At 40.9% G+C, this 19,138-nt stretch overlaps 1 protein-coding gene across 1 annotated transcript in view; it reads right to left on the bottom strand.

Annotated features, from left to right (window-relative positions):
• CUBN (cubilin) overlaps positions 1-19,138 on the bottom strand; it is a 281,789-nt gene that overhangs the window by 166,218 nt on the left and 96,433 nt on the right. The window contains exon 28 of the mRNA XM_035306864.3: positions 8,488-8,638. Within this exon, the coding sequence (XP_035162755.3) occupies positions 8,488-8,638 (151 nt within the window). The remainder of the gene's footprint in view (positions 1-8,487; positions 8,639-19,138) is intronic.

Raw genomic sequence — 19,138 nt, forward strand, 5'->3', positions numbered from 1 at the left:
AGCCCAGCCCTGTGAACCTGCCCTGGAATCATTGCTGATCACAATTTATAAATCACTTTCATTACCAACGTCATACTTCCAGATTGTTGTGAATTTTTTCACCATGTGGCAGCAAGGCTCAGGACACACAATAACAAAAACTTCGTATTGAACAAAATTTTATTGAACAAAAATTGTTGAACACAAAAATTCTGTTCAATAACAAAAAAGAATCCTAAAATCATTTTCAAACCTGAAAACTTAGGTAATCATGAATCTGTATTTCAAAGTTATAACTCTGAAGAAATTATTCGGATGAGGGAATGTGGCAATTGGTCTAGTATTTTCTGAGCCGGTATTTATCACAGCACTGGCTGCATAGCCCTTGAGTGTCTTTGTTGAGGATTCATTAGAATGTTACTCCCCCTTGATTGTCAGTCGTCTTGACTCTGCAGACCTCTATTTCCTGCTCTCAGTAGCCAGGACACAGAATGGTCCCCTGGGGTTGCCTCTATCACTGTGATCTATGATTTCTCCAACTGTAATCTACTCCCTTGACATTTCCCACTCCATTGTCTAAAAAAACAGTGATTCCCTTTTTTAAGCTACATTAAGTTCACACTTGTCTGGCTGGCTTTCAGAGTTCTAAAGCATCTAGCCCAGGAGGTCTACAAAGCCTTATATCCCACTGTCTACATCAGGCTTGTTTCTATCTCTTTCTTTGCTCATGCTGGTCCAGGAACCATCTGTCAATTCTTGTCCTGATCATTCTTCAAGGGCTCTAAAATCTCAGAGTCCGTGAAGATTTTTCCTAATGATTTCCAGCCTCCTTACTAGCCTTGCAATAGGAACTCGCAGCTCAGCACTTCTGTGAGTTTTCTACACCCGTTTCCTAATTGATCATGCACAGCTTGAGACAAAGACTAAGCCGGTATTTCTTTCACCCACCTAAAAACACCCTGCACAGTGTTGGACATGTATTTCATCATGCACACAACTCCACATTCACCAATATATAGTTTATTCCAAAGTCTCTTTCTCTGGCCCAAATCCTCACCTAATTTTTATACTCACGCTGGCAATTGCTGAAAGGATACATCCCCTCAACATCTCAAATTCAGCATGTTCAAACAGGAGCTCATAATTTCCCCCAAACATAATCTTTTTCTGGGATTTCCTATCTATGAATAATGGCACCAACATGCACCAAATCATCTACCACAGGAAAGTGGGAGCTACCCATGACTCCTTCTGTTTCCCAGACTGACACACTTCAAATCTGCCTATCCCACCTTCATAAGAGCTCTTTCTTTCTTTCTTTCTTTTTTTTTTTTTTAATGGAGTCTTGTTCTATTGCCCAGGCTGGAGTGCAATGGTGCCATCTTGGCTCACTGCAACCTCTACCTGCCAGGTCCAAGCCATTCTCCTGCCTCAGCCTCCTGAGTAGACAGGCGTGCACCACCACACTCAGCTAATTTTTGTATTTTTAGTAAAGACAGCATTTCACCACGTTGGCCAGGCCAGTCTCAAACTCCTGACCTCGTGATCTGCTTACCTCAACCTGACACAGTGTTGGGATTACAGGGGTGCGCCGCTGCGCACGACCCTAAATAGCTCTTTAATATGCTGCCTCACCCATCACTTTCTCCATGCTCTGACTTAATAGCCCCCTAACTAGTCACCCAAACTCTCAGTCTCTTCTTTTCCTTGGGCATCCCTCTACTTTTATTCTAAAGTGTACTTCTGTTTACATCACTAAATTTTCTGTTTAAAAATCCATCGGTGCTCTTTCCTTGATGGCAGAATAAAATCCAAATTCTTGCAATGTCTCTTATCAGTTGGTTTCTGATCATCTGCCCTGCCTCAACTTCTATCACTCCCTTTCCCTAGTGTTTCTCACCTTTTGTTCATTATCAGCCTGCTAAGGAGACTGTTCAATTTTTTCCAAATTCTCAACCATGAAAATTTAATACCCGAGGTATACTGTATATCTGTTATGTACTCTCTATCTCTATGCTTTATACATTAAAGAGTAAGAATTTCCTAATCCCCCTACCAAGGAGCCAATTTTACCTCCTTGGAGTTGATACTGCCCCAGTGGAGACTGCAGAGAATGTGTGGTCTAGCTGAAGGACTTGCTCTTTGCAAAACTTTTGTGCCCTCACGCCTTACTGCTTTTACTTCAAAACGCCTTCTTCTCCCAGATATCTGTCTGATCAATTCTTGCCCATTAAACTCAGTTCAAATATCAAAGCTGCCTAGAGGGCCTTTGAACTCCCACGGGCTGACCTAGCTATTTTTTCCTGTGTTCCCATGGCACCCTGGATTATGTATATATTTCTATACTTGGTTTGCCCGCTTTGCTTACCAGACGACTAACTCCCCAAAGTCAAAAATGTGATCTTCTTCCTTTCTGTTATGAGCTGAATTGTATCTCTGCCAAAATTCATATGCTGAAGTTCTAATTCCCAGACCTCAGAATGTGACTGTATTTGGAGATGAGGCCTTTAAAGAGGTGACTTAGTTAAAATGAAGATGAATGGACTGCAATCCAATCTGACTGGGGCCCTTATAATGAGCAAATTTGGACACACAGAGCTATCGGGATGAACACACAGAGAAAACACCATGTGACACAGGGAAAAGGCAGTGTCCACAAGCCAAGGAGAGAGTCCTCAGAAGAAACCAATCTTGCTGACACCTTGATCTTGGACTTCCAGCCTCCAGAACCATGAGACAACACACTTCTGCTGCTTAAGCCACCCAGTCTGTGGCATTTCTATGATAACCCGAGTAAATTAATACTATCTATCTTCAGACACCAAGCCCAAGATATGTGCTGGCTGGTTGGCTGAATGAATGAAAAACCTGTTCTCAAAATATATCGGCTTGCAGAGTTATGTGTAATTGGCATGTAAATAACATGATTCACAGTTGTAGCTGCCTCTTCATTAGAGGCTGGGCTGAGCAGATCTCCTCCTAGAGCCCAGCTTACTCAACCTCACACCCTAAGGTGTTCTCACACAAGACAAGTGAATAACGGAAATACAAAACATAAAACCTTCGTCTTCAAAGGGTGAACCTCCCAGAAATCCTACTACATGTTCTCTAAGTACCAAAAGGAATAAAGTTTTTGAATGAGAAGGAATTCCCCTGATAGACCAGTGATAAACAAAGACTAGTGAAACCCTTTGAGAGAAAGAGACCCGGAGCGAAGGTCTAACTTTAAGGTAAACACTACTGATCTCACGGCTGTTTGCTGCCAGTGCTTCAACCACTCTAAACATGTTTTTTAAATGCCTTTTGGTACAGTGCCTCATGCCCACAGGTAGTCAAGAGGGCACTGGCTTATATCCAAACTGAGCCAGTCATAAAAGATCTTAACACAGTTTTTAAAAATGTTCTCTTCAAACTAATTTCTCAAACCTCTCAAGGCTTGAGAAATCTCATTAACAGCTAAAAGGAAGATAAAAGGGGCCCAGCCCCCATTTGAGAGGCTGATGTCATCTCTCTTCCCAAAGAAAAGGCCAGGCTTTCCTTTGTGGAAATCCCGGGTGACATCACCTCCTGATCACATGCCCCTTAGCCCTGCCCCTGCGAGCTTCCAGCTGAAGGGTTTGCTCCCTTTGCAAATGTCACTCTCTCGCTCACAAAGCCCCTTGACCTTGTTTGAATGCTGGATTCCATCACGAAGTGAAAGAAGGCCTCTGGGAACAACAACCAGAATAGGCGAGGGGTCTGTGCAGCTGGCTGGGAGGCCACTATTTACACAACCTGTGGAAAGTTCTGTATCCCCACCCACCAACCCAGACAGAGGCCCCCAAGGCCGAATGCAGCCTCTGGACAATGCTGTCAAGGCTGAATACCATGAACTGATTAGAGACAGGACAACTGTGCCATTTCTTTATTTCCAGGGTGGAGCCCTCTTTGAAGAGCCTCATAAAAGGCCCTGCAATGTTACTTCATCTCATGTCTGTAGGGGCAGGTTCAGAAAGAGCCCACAGATAAAGCCTGGTTTTAGATTTGTTTTCTTAAAGCCACTAGAAGGTTTGTGTCATTCACAAAGCAGCATATTTTGAAAATGGGTTTATGTGTGAATTGGGGAAATGAATGAAGTGTGTAGGAACTGTTCCTCAGATGCAGTGCTCAGGAAATGATGTCACTGCACAGTTTGAACTCTCTGCGTGGTGTTTTGAGATCTTACTGTGCAGTTTGGAAAAGACTGCGGGTGGTGGATGGGGGGATGGAAGGGTCTGCAAGGTGATAGGATTCTGAGGAAAAGAGTCTAGGAGTTTAAAGCCACTTGACCTGGCCAGGGTAGGAAAAGCAACTCCAGGGCCAGTGTCAGGGGAGCTGCCCTGAGCCCTCCACCTGAGTCTGAGAACACCCCTTTTGGGGCTGTGCAGAGACAAGCATTTCTAATTCCTTTCCTTCTGACATGTTACACACGCTCACACAAATGCATTTAAGAATGTTATGGCCAGCTCAGTGCCTCATGCCTGTTATCCCAGCATCTTGGGAGGCTGAGGCGGGCAGATTGCTTGAGCCCAGGAGTTTGAGACCAGTGTGGAAAACATAGAGAAACCCCAACTCTATAAAAAATCCAAAAGTTAACTGGGTGTAGTAGTATGCCCCTGTAGTCCCAGCTACTCAAGAGGATGAGGTGGTAGGATCACTTGTGCACAAAAGGTTGCGGCTGCAGTGAGCTGCTATTGTGCCACTGCACTCTAGCCTGGGAAATAGAATAACACCTTTTCTCAAAAAAAAAAAAATTATGATTACACTGTGCACTGAGAGTAATTTTTAAACATATTTAGTTCCATGGCTGCAGAGTCCCCCGTGTTTGTGTGCGCTGGAGGCCGGGGTGTATGTCTTGAGCATTGAAAGTAATTTTTACATTTAGCCCCTGGCTGTAGAGTCCCTGCCAGTTTGTGTGTTTGTGTGTGTGTGTGTTGTGTGTGTCTTGAGAGTTTTAAAATTTATTTAGCTCCATGGCTGCAGAGTCCCTGCTCCTGTGTGTGTGAATGTGAATGTGTGTGTGTGTGTGTGTGTGTGTGTCTTAAGCATTGAGAGTAATTTTTACATTTAGCCCCATGGCTGCAGAGTCCCTGCCTCTGTGTGTGTGTGTGTGTATGTGTGTGTGTGTGTGGTATGTATGTGTGTGTCTTGATCATTGAGAGTAATTCTTACATTTATTTAGCCCCATGGCTGCAGAATCCCTGCCTGTATGTGTGTGTGTGTGTGTGTGGTGTGTATGTGTGTGTCTTGATCATTGAGAGTAATTCTTACATTTATTTAGCCCCATGGCTGCAGAATCCCGGCCCATGTGTGTGTCTTGAGCATTGAGGGCAATTTTTACATTTCTTTAACCCCATGGTTAAAGAAGTTCTCAAGAACTGTAGACTTCTTGAGAGAGAGAGAGAGTGTGTATCTTAAGCATTGGGGGTAATTTTTATATTCCTTTAGCTCCATGGCTGTAGATTCCCTGCCCATGTGTGTTTGTGTGTGTTTGTGTGTGTGTGCATGTGTATTTGTGTGTATGTTTGTGTGTTTGCGTGTGTGATGTGTGTATGTGTGTTTGTGTGTGTGTTTGTATGTATGTGTGTGTGTGTGTATGTCTGTATGTGGCAGCACTGTTCCTCTTGGCATTGCATACCTATAGAATATGATGGTCAATTTTGCACAGGTCTAAATGACTAAAAATTCCTTTCCAGAAGGTTCCTCCCAAGTATAATTTACATATTGTGAGCAGCACAGAGTTAAAAAACAATTTTACATTTCAGTTCTGGTCCCAGCTGGCAACATTTTGTTGCATAACTCTGGCTCCGAGTTTTCAGCAACTAGGAGAGAGTTGTGAAATAGTAAACAGGAAAGGAGAATAGACAGAGAGTGCCTTTGACTCTCCCAGAGTAAGACAGATTCCAAGTAGAACTGATAGAAAAAGCTTTTCCCAACATAAAACTCAGAGCTTTCACCAGAAGATTCAGCATGTTGTCCAGAAAACCCCTTCAATACAGTAATCTGAGTGCAGCTTGCAAAGACCATTCAATTAAGCTCCTTACAGTGGCCTTGGGTTACGAAGGCTAGAACAGCCTGGAGCAGAGAGGAAGCAGCCATTTAGGAGAAAGTAACCAGCAGAAGTCTTCATCCTGACTGTATGGATGAATTGCTTAGGCAGCTTTCAGAAATTAGCAATAGTTTAGGGCCCCATTGCAGACCAACTGAATCCTATCTTCGGAGATTGGAACCCAGGCTTGGACACTTTTTAAAACTCCCAGGCAATTCCAAGGCTGTATCTAGGGCTAAGAACACTCCCCAAGGCCCTGAGTCCAGGCTTCCCAGTTAGCATTTCTTAACTTCCACACTTGTGTCCCTGGGGGAAAGTTCTCTCTGCTTTAGATCTTGCTATTATCCTACTGTCATTAAAACAAACAATACAATGCCCTTTCAACATCTCAGAAGGATTCTCCAGTCCCTAGGAATACTCTCTTTCTACCATCTCATTTTCTGGTCTCAACACTGGCTCTCACCGTGTTCCTTAGAGTGGTCCAGCATTACCTGGGAGCTCATTAGAAATGCAGATTCATGGGCCTTGCCCCAGGTCCCATCCTCTTTCCAACAAGAACCCCAGTGATTCATGTGCACAGGAGCATCTGAGAAGCACTTATGCCCTGGGGAATGCCCCTGGCCCTTGAAAATCTGGGTAATTTCCCAGGATCCTCCTGTCCTTTCTGTCTCTTTTCACACTCTCTTAATTAGAATCAAGTGTTTTAGAATCAGTCAATCCAATCCCTGCATTTAACAACAGATCAATGAGTTGACCTGGGTTGAATCTACCCACTTGGGCCAGGTACAGTGGCTCACGCGATTACATCGCAGCACTTGGGTAGGCCAAGGCAGGAGGACTGCTTGAGCTCAGAAGTTCAAGACCAGCCTGGGGAACATACTTAACTCGACTAAAAATACAAAAATAAAAATGCCAGGTGTGGTGATGCACCCCTGTAGTCCCGGCTACTCAAGAGACTGAGGTGAGAGGATCACTTGCTCCTCAGAGCTCAAGACTCTGGTGAGCTATCATCAGACCACTGCACTCCAGTTTGGATGATAGAGCGAGACCCTACCTAAAAAAATTAAAAAATTAAAATCTATTCGCTTGATGAAGAGGAAGGTCCAGAACTTCTACAAGCTTAATTATTACAATTCATTCACTTTGGGAATTCATAATGTATGTTTCAAGCTGCAGGTAGCTCTGTGAATGACCACTGACTATTTTTAAATACTGAAAGCCCCACACATATTTTAACAGAAATACACTCAGAGCCCAGTTTATAATCTCAGAACATCTAGCACTTTTAAGTGTACAATAGGGCTATTCAGTTATATGTGGCTCTGACAATCATATAATGAGTACACCATTGTGTGAACAACCTTAAGAGTCAACCACTACACACATTCATGTGTGCTCAGCAGGAGCTCAACCCTGATTTTAACAGTAGGGCCACAGCTTGGATATCTAGCTTGATTCCTGGTATAATGTTGCAACTCCACTTCTCTTTCCAATTGATTGAAATACACCAATGAGCTCTGGCATGGTGGTTGAGAACTGCTGCTATGAGCCCCACAAGGACTACACTTTCCAGGGCTGATCACCCTAGGACAGTGGTTTTCAAACTTTAATCACCAGGGAGACCAGTTAAGACCCAGATAATGGGGCCCCACTTCAGAGTTTGAGGTTAGGCCTTGGGACGGGGCCCAAGAGTTTGAATTTCTAACAGTTCCAGGTGATGCTGCTCTCTGGGGACCACATTTTGGGAACCACTGCTCTGGGGCTCTCTGCTTGCACATTGGCCCACCTGAGGTTTGTAGACATTTCAGACCTCTTGTTAAGGAAGACCTTTCATCTTCAGAGGAATGATTATCTCTACCTGCTTCCTGAACTACCAATTTGTAGGTGGGCTCCGATGTGCCCCTTCCTGTTTGGCAAGGACAACACATGCCCCTGGCTTGTGCATCACAGCTCCAATTCTCCTCCTCTCAGGCCAACCCTACCCTTTCCTTTTCCCCGTCTCTGTCTGACTGACTCTCATTCTGTCTCATCTATCCCTATCCTTTATCGGCTTAACATCAAGGTGAGCCTTAAGTTTCATTCTATTCCATTGCACCTGAGATACTCCCGCCCTACCTTGCAGGTAGCTTGCTATACCCAAGTTCAAGTCTCCATCCCTAGAAACTTCATTCTGCTTCTTTCTTTATCTAAGGCAATTTATTACTACATCTACAATTAACCAAATTCTTTCTACTTTGATGTCACTTCCTTTCTTAATCCTAACAGACTTAACTCTTCAAGTCCTATCAGTGTCTAAGTATATTTCTTAAACCCTAGCATGAGATTATTACCTGGGTTCCATTATTTGCTCATGGTATTGTTTCTAAGTTTGGAACTGAAGAAGAAGAAATTCTTTGTCAAACAGCAACAGCAAATACAACTGAGATCAGCACACAGCTTACCAGAAACAAACCACTGCATCTGAAATCCTTTCTCATGGCGGCCAACCCCATCTGTATGGAACAGCACTTGAAGCCTGGAGCTTGTGGTACTCCCTGGAGGGGGCAGGTCTGCTCCACAGTAGCGTCCCATCTGCTGTGGTCCATCATAGAGCTGAAATCAAAGAGAAACTTCCCCATGTTAAAACACATGGTTTGTCAGATAGAAAAAGCCAAGCCTACCCAAGTAGTAAAGCTATTCCCTGGTTCAAAAGTTAGGTATATCTACTAAGGCGGGTTGAGTACAGAAGACTCAACACAAGAATTAAAAAGAAATAATTGCATAGAGAGAGTTTTAGAGATGGATCTGATTCCTAAGCCCAATAAATTTGGAAATCCAACTAGTAACTTTTAGGTTGGTTTTATGTCAACCTAGCAAGTCCAAAATATAACCCAGACTAAGAATAGGGAAATACTAGGCATTCATGTAGTAACAACACATAGGGAGTTTCAATTAATAGCAGCTATTATAATTGTAAGATAAAATTTTAAAATATATTTAAATGTTTATGGGTACATAGTAGCTGTGTATATTTATAGGGTACATGAGATAATTTGACACAGGCAAGCAATGTGTAATGATCATGTCATGGAAAATTGGGTAGCCATCCCCTCAAGATGTAAATTTTAAAATAAACACTACCTGTAAAATAATCAGACATTTTAGAAATGTATGAAAAAAGAAAATACAAACATTGATTTGATTAAAGACAAACAGTGCTAATATTTCATTAAATCCAAAAATTTCTCTTCATATATTTTTAATTTGTATTATTTGTAACATACATGTTTGTGCAGGTGTATATATATATGTTTATCATTTGAGCTACATATTTGTGTTTCTTGTTTTTCATTGGACATAAATTGTCTGTGTAAACTTTGGCCTAAAATAACACAAATATAATGTATTTATATTATAATTCTATTGTTATTCATTTAAGATAGTTCCAATCTTTTGCTGATATACACAGCTGTTTGATACTTTCAGTGTTTCTTTTAAAAGGTTATCCTATAAAGGGAATGACTCAAATAGTATAATCTTATGCCTCTTTAAAAAATATTATTAAATTTCTTACCAGAAAGTTTCTGTCACCTTATCCTCCCACCGGCAGTTTACAGGAGTGTTTCTTTCCGTGGAGTTTTGTCAGTTATGACGATGATCATTTTTTAAACTAGCACTGATAGTGAAAAATTGCTTTTTCATAATTGTCTTAATTTGTGTCATTTTGATTGATTACTTTGAAATTTAAGGGTTTTTCGCGTTTAGAAGCATTTATATTTCTTCTCTTGGAAACTGTTTACTGAAGTTTTTGCCCATTTTTCCATTGAGGGATTTATACATCCTCAAGGAGAAATGGAGGGTGCAAGGTTGTGTCCCCTTAATCTCCCTCATTTAATGATTTTATCAACTGCATATCTCCAAACTGAAAAATAAAAATTAAAAAACAGGGAAGCCTCTCTACTGTATCTCTTCACTTGAGAAAGGTAATGGCAACCCAACAAGACTGGCTTCCTCATGATTCAGGCCGTTACATTTTCACCTAATTGCCTTCATGTTCCCTTTACACACTCACTGTTCCAGTCACCCTTGGGATCAACTGCTCCTGACAATGAAACAGAAAATACGTGATAATGGACTCATGGACTTCCTTGAGTCTTCCCTTGGAGAGTACATCTACTTAAGAGTATGTGTGAGTGTCTGTGTTTGCACGTTTCCGTGCATAAATGTATAATCTGGATTCAATAAATTCCAGACTGACCAAATTATTTTCATTGAATAAAATGTTATGACATGAAATATTGTTTGAAACATATTGATTTGAGTGTGGAGAACTTTACCACCAAATGTTACAAAGTACCTCCATGGAGCTGCCCCTAATCCCTGCAGTCAGGCATACATTAGTCTGCCTTTGAAAGCCCTTGGCTTTTCATCTGTGTTTCTTTTGTGGAAATGATCACATCTCCCTGGCATTCTTGTTACAGGCTTTACCTCCCCTACTGATTGTGAGTTTCCGTAAAGCACAGACCACCTCTGCCCTTCCTCTCACTGGCCAGAGCCGGGCTTTGATTAGGCAGGTTCCCCATGCATCTCCAATGAATGAATGCCGTGATTTCCTCCTCCAGCTGTATTTATTTTACTAGGACCTAATCTGCACGATTATTTGCACTCTGTATAGTTAGATAGGAAGTAGTGTCATACAGTCCTTAGTTTCAACAGGCTCCTCTCAGATCATAAAGGGTTGTGGATCCTTTGTGCCACTCTGTAGAAGGGAGAACCAGGTGAGGACCTTGTTCAAGGTCATGATAAATCACAGATTTTTAAATCTTGGCCTGTCTCATCGAATTCTCAAATTGGCTGCTCATAATATGTGCTTTTGAGGTTTCCGGGGAAGGTCAGCAGAGATTTAAAAAGACAAGCTCAGAACCCCATTATGTCAGTCACCCCAAAATACTAAACCTAAGCATTTTAGGCAAATGAATAAAGATGAGTTGTATTTTTCAGGCTTATCACCGTAGCTTCCTTTTTTTCTGTTTCTCACACTGTTGCTTTGAATGTGTATATTTATTATCAAGTTTCTAATATTCTACACATTTATCAGAAGCCTCCCCTATAACGAAGAGAGGAGAATGACAGAAGAATAAATATAATAACATAAAATGAAGAAAGAAACGGAATAGAAGCTTTTCACCTTAGCAGTCAGCCCCACTCATGCAGGTGGTACGGGGTTGGGGGGCTAGAGGCCAACCTTGCAGTCTGTGCTTCTAAATCCCTGCTTCCCTGCAGGAGGTTCATCTCAGCTTTAGTGTTTTTCTTAATGCTAGGGCAAGAAGTCCAGTTCTAAACTAATTAGCACAGAAACAAATATACCACTCCCAAGTGGTGGAGTAATTAGCAGGCAAATGCTCTACTGTCTTCCACCCCCAAAATATTAACCCTTGGATTGTAATTTAGTGGCCAGAGTGTAAATCATTTCATTTTTATCCAACAAAACATAAGGTAAGATTTCTTTATAACTATATAACCCTCAGCTTGATGGGTCTTACGAAACACTAGGTCCCAACATGTTGAGAAATCATAATTCAATTCTACACAAGGTGTTGAGAAATCATAATTCAATTCTACACAAGGTCATGAACAGCATAGCATTTTTGCCTCCCAGCTCTGCAAGGTTAAGAGATGTGGCATTTTCACATGACTTAGAAGGGATCTTTTTTTCCCTTCCTTCCGGACGAGATTATGCATTGAAAGAGACCCCTGAATCTCAGCCGTTCAGTGGTCTTCAATAACACATTGTAAAAGGACTGCGTGGGGGTGGAGGGGTTAGGCGGTAGGTTTAGCAGGGGCAACACTGATGAATGACAATGAATTTCTGTTTGCCTTTGAAGGGGAGAGAATTATGAATTAAAATAAACACCAAATAGACATTTATGAAAATGCTTAAATATAATGTCAAATCAAGTAATAAATAAATGTGTAGAACAATTCTTCAAAAAGGAAAAAAAAAAACCTCATCCCTCGAGTTTTTTAAAGTTTGCCTGAATGAAATCAGGTTTTTTGTTTATGTTCATACAGACGGGTAACATCACCTCTACAATTCATTCCCGCACAAACTGATCACACAAAACCATACAAAAAGGAACAGTCATCTTTCAAAGTACACAAATACAGGTTACCATGGAAATCAGTCTCACAGATTCTGATTCTGTTTTTCAGAGCAGAATGTTAACCACAGGACGTTCCAGCTGTGACTCATTTCGACCACTGACAAGCTTGCTGGAGTGGCCCTGCTTTTAGAAAGCCTGAAGATCCACTCAGAGTGAACAATGCTTGAAGCTCTAATTGAGTTACAGAAAGGAAACTAGCAAAAACTAAGGATTGCAATTCTCACCTTGTGTATGCACATCTAATTTCTGTAACTCTGTTTAGGGGTATTTCACTAAATTTCTAAAATAATGCTTACATTTTCAAATTGGCCATTAAATGTATCTTCAGATGTGGAGATGTGCATATTACAAAACCCTCCTCTGTAAACTCTTTTGTTATTCTCTTAAGGAGATTATTCATTTAGGATTTTCATGGTTTAGGTCTCCCCCAACCCCCACCCTACCCCAAAATATCTCAACTCCTCTTGACACACTCAAAGAGGAAGGAAATCTCTTGCCTTAGCTGCACTTACCAATTTCTATCTACTTCCTTTGTGTGGGTTTGATAACTTGGCACATAGTTTACAATACGATTAGTGACTTCAGACTCCAGTTGCAATAGGAAATGATCCATGGACTTCTAATAGGAAGGACCCATACAAAGGGGACAATATAAAACTGACGACACAAAGTGTGGTCAGTCACTGACAGAGATTCAATTTTTTATAAGGTTGAGGGTACTTAGGAGTCACTGAAAGTCAAGTTCTAAGTGAGCAGAGACCCAGACCCTCCACCTGTTTCCTCAGTAGAAATCAACCTTACGAATTCACTGCAGATCTCCAAGAACGAAAATATGCCTTTCAAGTGCCTTGCTTGCTAAATTGTTTTCTGACTGAAAATTGGAAACTGTAATAAATTAAGATTATAATTCATGATCTCATCATATATATATACACACACACACACACACACACAAGCATGGGATGTATAGATTGATGTTTTTTGTTAACTCTTTTCTGTTGTTTGTTTGAGACAGGATCTTGCTCTGTTACACACACTGGAGTGCAGTGGTGCAGTAAGATTCACTGTAGCCTCAACCTCCCGGGCTCAAGCCATCTTCCCACATAAGCCTCCTGAGTGGATGGAACTGCAGGCATGCAATACCATGTCCAGCTATTTTTTGTAGAGACAGAGTTTCACCATGTTGCCCAGGCTGGTCTCAAACTTGTGAGCTCAAGCAATCTGCCCACCCCAGCTTTCCAAAAAGCTGGAATTACAAAGGTGAGCCACCATGTCCAGCCCTAAACTCATTTTAGAATCACAGCAAGTGACAAACAGAAACAGCCCTTTCTGTTTTAGATTGACATCTAATTCATACTGTTTGTAAATATCGTTTCTCTTATTTCCTGAAAGCTTTTCTGGAAGAAAATTCTTTTTTATATTAAAAGATTAATTTTAAGAATTAATTAAATGAAATAAGAGAGGACACAAATAGATGGAGGAACATTCCATGTTCATGGTTATAAAGAATTAATATCCTGAAAATGGCTATATTGCCCAAAGTAATTTACAGAATCAACGCTGTCCCCATCAAGCTACCACTGACTTTCTTCACAGAACTGGAAAAAACCACCATGAACTTCATATGGAACCAAAAGAGAGCCCGCATAGCCAAGTCAATTCTAAGCAAAAAGAACACAGCGGGGGGCATCACACTACCGGATTTCAAACTATACTACAAGGCTACAGTAATCAAAACAGCATGGTACTGGTACCAAAACAGAGATATAGACCAATGGAACAGAACAGAGGCATCAGAGGCAACACAACATATCTACAACCATATAATCTGTGATAAACCCAACAAAAACAAGCAATGGGGAAAGGATTCCCTGTTCAACAAATGGTGCTGGGAAAACTGGCTAGCCATGTGCAGAAAGCAGAAACTGGACCCCTTCCTGACACCTTACACCAAAATTAACTCCAGATGGATTAAAGACTTAAACATAAGACCTGGCACCATAAAAACCCTAGAAGGAAATCTAGGCAAAACCATCCAGGACATAGGAGTAGGCAAGGACTTCATGAACAAAACACCAAAAGTATTGGCAACAAAAGCCAAAATAGACAAATGGGACCTAATCAAACTCCACAGCTTCTGCACAGCAAAAGAAACAGTCTCTAGTGTGAATCGGCAACCAACAGAATGGGAAAAAATTTTTGCAGTTTACCCATCTGACAAAGGGCTGATATCCAGAATTTATAAAGAACTCAAACAGATTTACAGGAAAAAAACAAACAAGCCCATTCAAAAATGGGCAAAGGATATGAACAGACACTTTACAAAAGAAGATATCTATGAGGCCAACAATCATATGAAAAAATGCTCATCATCACTGGTCATTAGAGAGATGCAAATCAAAACCACATTGAGATACCATCTCACGCCAGTTAGAATGGCGATCATTAAAAAATCTGGAGACAATAGATGCTGGAGAGGATGTGGAGTAAAAGAAACACTTTTACACTGTTGGTGGGAGTGTAAATTAGCTCAACCATTGTGGAAGACAGTGTGGCGATTCCTCAAGGCCTTAGAAATAGAAATTCCATTTGACCCAGCAATCCCATTACTGGGTATATATCCAAAGGACTATAAATCGTTCTACTATAAGGACACATGCACACGAATGTTCCTTGCAGCACTGTTTACAATAGGAAAGACCTGGAACCAACCCAAATGCCCATTGATGACAGATTGGATTAGGAAAACGTGGCACATATACACCATGGAATATTATGCAGCAATCAGAAATGATGAGTTTGTGTCGTTTGTAGGGACATGGATGAATCTGGAGAACATCATTCTCAGCAAACTGACACAAGAACAGAAAATGAAATACCGCATATTCTCACTTATAGGCGGGTGATGAAAAATGAGAACACATGGACACAGGGAGGGGAGTACTAAACACTGGGGTCTATTAGGGGGAAAAGGGGAGGGCCAGCGGGGGGTGGGGAGCTGGGGAGGGATAGCCTGGGGAGAAATGCCAAATGTGGGTGAAGGGGAGAAAGGAAGCGAAACACACTGCCATGTGTGTGCAACTGTCTTGCATGTTCTGCACATGTACCCCAAAACCTAAAATGCAATAAAAAAATTTTTTAAAAAAAGAATTAATTAAATATAGTCCATGTAGAGAAAGTAACTCAAGAGTTTCTTTAGGATGATATCATTAAAACATGGAGAAACTTCTGGAGAATAATTTGGTCCATTTCTAATTAAAAGTCTTTGAAAATTCCAAAAAATATCTATCTTTTAGAGCTTAATATATAACTGAAATAATTCATCTGCTGTGAGGAGGAATTTTAGGTGCAGTGGAGAATCCCGTATTCTTTCTAGAGAATACAAATTCTAGTCAAGGTAAAAGCGATAGTTAAATTTTTGAGCACTATACTCAGTGAGTTTATAGAGCGGCTTTGTGACTCAGTGCCACTAATAGAAGATGATATTTCAATCAGAAGCAGGAAAGCAGTTTTACTGTAGGAATGCCCTAGAGTATTGTCAATGTGGACAGAGCCAGGCTCTGTATTCATAGCCCAGCTCTAAAATTAAGAGAACATAATCTTGTGAAAATTACTGAACTTCTCCAAGCTGGCACCATAATGGTTCTTATTTCATAAGATTGTTGCCAACAGCAAAGGAGATAAACCATGTAATAGGTTTGCTATGAGGCCTGGCAAGTGGAATGTGCTCAAAATGTTATTCTAACTCTTGGTCAGAGGCAAAAGGAACTAACATTTTTTCCAGAGAAACCACCCAAAATAGCTATGAGGAAAGAAAGATGATGGGGATTAGAGAACAGGAGCTGACTCACATAAAATAGTTCAGAGAAATCATCACTGGTGGGGCAGATAGCGAAGTGATGAATTCAGTGAGGAGGTAGAGGTCATTTCTTGCCATGTGTTGCTATAATGATCTGGGCATTGTGGAGACTGAGGCATCCTGGACAGCCACATGCAGAAACCAAAGCGAATCATCCTGTGTGGGGTGGGGGTAAGCACGGTGTGTGTGTGTGGCAGGGATTGCGGAAGGACAGATCATGCAGGAAACAGCAGCAAAGAGAGTTAGGAAGCCAGAGGCTGTCAAGGCTGCTGAGGCAAAGTGGATAGAGTCCAGTGGCAAGCAAAGCGGCTCTCATGCTAACAGTGAGAAGCATTTCTTCCTGTTGCAGCCTCCCCTCCCCTTTGGGTCCTGCCCAGCCCTGCAGTTTCTGCTGCTGAATCAATGCAGCTCCAGAAGGATGGGACATAGGGAATTCTCAGGGCATCTGCTCAGATGTTCCCCACCCCCAAAAAACACTACAGCAGGATCTATGCAGAGGCCTTATTAGGGTGACTGTTAAAAATGTTGTTGCTGAAGTTTGCTCTCACATCTCCCGAAAAAACTTGGAACTTTATCCAAGTTTAGGTTACTTTAAATTTGAAGGGCTTTGAAATGTTCCTCTGACAACAGTATAAATTGCAACACAAGAATCACAGAGGCTGAGCGCACTGGCTCACTTAGGGAGGCCGAGGTCTCAATCATTTGAGACCAGGAGTTCAAGATCAGCATGGCCAACATGGGGAAACCCTGTCTCTACTGAAAATACAAAAAATTAGCCAGGAATGGTGGCATACACCTGTAATCTCAGCTCTCAGGAGGCTGGGGCAGGAGAATCACTTGAACCCCAGGAGGTGGAGCTTGCAGTGAGCTGAGATTGCACCACTGCATTCCAGCCTGGGTGACAGAGCAAGACTCTGTCTCAAAAAAAACGAAGAATCACAGAGGAGGGTACAGGATTCCCATTAAGGATAAGCAAAGCCCAAGAGAGCAAATGCAAAATCAAATCATGGTGGATAAATGAGGCAAATAGAGGAAGGCTGATAAGCAGAGAGTGGTTGATTTCAGCCAACTCCAAGAGGGCCCTCAGGAAGCTAAGTCCCCTCCATTAGGCACATGGCCATTCATAGCATGATCCCTGAGGGAGGCACAGAAACAGCCGCCTTGCCATGTGCTGACAGGGTGGGGCAAGAAATATGAAATATCATCTAAAAGTAACAATTACTCATCATGCTGGGTTTTGCATGAGAGCAAAAAACCCACCAAAAGACCACATTTTGAGTTACTTGGTATCACTCTGAGTTACAGGTCCATCTTATACAAAAACCAGTTTCCTTTTTATGGCTAGTTGCTGTCTTCTCTTACTAGTACATTTACATTTTTATTTCTCCTTTCTACATATTATTCCTATTAGAAGCCACAGTTTGGGTCTTATTATTTATAAATCATTGTCTAATCATGAATGCAGGCAAACATTTAACTACAAAAATATTTATTTCAGAACTGTTTATAATGGTAAAGATCTGAAAAGATTCTAAGTGTTTCACAACAGGATTGGTGGCTGTATTGTGATGATGGCATGTACAATATTGAAAATGATTTGTCACAATAAATAACATGGGGAAATATTCACCAGCTATCGTAGGATGACAAAATTCATTATGGGTTAGTATGTACAGAATAATCTCCTTTGAATATTAAAATTAAATAAATATACAAGGATCAATGACAGGAAATCAATGCCATCAAATATTATTAATAGTGAAATAATTTAGGATTATTTAATCTAGCTTTTGCTACATTTTCCCAATTTCCTGTAATGACTATGAATTCCTTTATGATCTGATAAATTTATTTTAAAGCAATACTTTTGGGGAACTATTGATATAGCAGTATAGATAGGCATTAGTAATGCTTCTCCAGTCTTAGAATTCCATACCCTTTTAGATTGTCAAATAAACACCTGGTCTACTAAAAATATTATATTGTCTATCTCCACGACCTTTTCTTATGTATCTCAAGGTTATATGTAAAAATTAATCCACCAAAATGTTACCATGTAAGGTAATCTGCTCCAGCATTAATTTAAAATCATATTTTGCCTATAATACTTCCTTTTATTATTAATTAGACTAGATTATTATTAATTAGACTATTTATTAAAATACTTTATTTCCATGTTATTAAAATTATTAAAATAATTTATTTCCATGACATTATGCATTGCATGCCCATATCAAAACATAGCATGTGCCCCATAATATATATACCTACCATGTACCCATAAAAATTAAAAATGAAAAATTTTAAAAATAATAATGTCTTCAGATGCTCAGGGATGGATAACTTCATGTAAACATAAGTTTTAACAGTCACTGATGGAGCAATGGACACCTAATTCTCTCCCTGGTGGTAAGTGAAATGCTTTGAAACCAGGCATACTCCCCTGTGTATACATAAAAATTTAATTCCATAAACCTCAGCCTTGCCTCTGCCAATTGTCCAGCTACAGTAAAACACTAAACATTTATTATTATTATTATTATGCCTCTTAAAATTTTCACCATCTGCTGCAGATGGTCTCAGGAACAGAGAAGAACCTGGTTCACAGAACAACGTGAAATCATAGACCCCTGAGCTGGAAGAAGCCGGAGGACTGAAGACAGTGAGAGCACAAAAAGAAAGTCTATTAAATAAAGAACCAGCCAGGTGTGGTGGCTCATGTCTGTAATTCCAGCACTTCGGGAGGCTCAGGTGGGTGAATCACATGAGACCAGGAGCTTGAGACAGACTGTCCATCATAGCAAAACCCCGACTCTACTAAAAATACAAAAATTAGCTGGGCATGGTGGCAGGTGCATGTAATCCCAGCTACTCGGGAGGCTGAAGCAGGAGAATGGCTTGAATCTGGGGGGCAGAAGTTGCGGTGAGCTGAGATTGTGCCACTGCACTCCAGCCTGGGCAACAGGGTGAGACTCTGTCTCAAAAAAAAAAAAAAAGAAGAAATAAATAAAAAATAATAAATGTATAAAGAGCCAATGTAAGAACTGCAGGGTAAAGATGCTGTGTTTAAAACAAAATTCTGAAAAGTTG

Source organism: Callithrix jacchus, chromosome 7, assembly GCF_049354715.1.
Source record: "Callithrix jacchus isolate 240 chromosome 7, calJac240_pri, whole genome shotgun sequence".
In the NCBI taxonomy this organism is placed as follows: domain Eukaryota; kingdom Metazoa; phylum Chordata; class Mammalia; order Primates; family Cebidae; genus Callithrix; species Callithrix jacchus.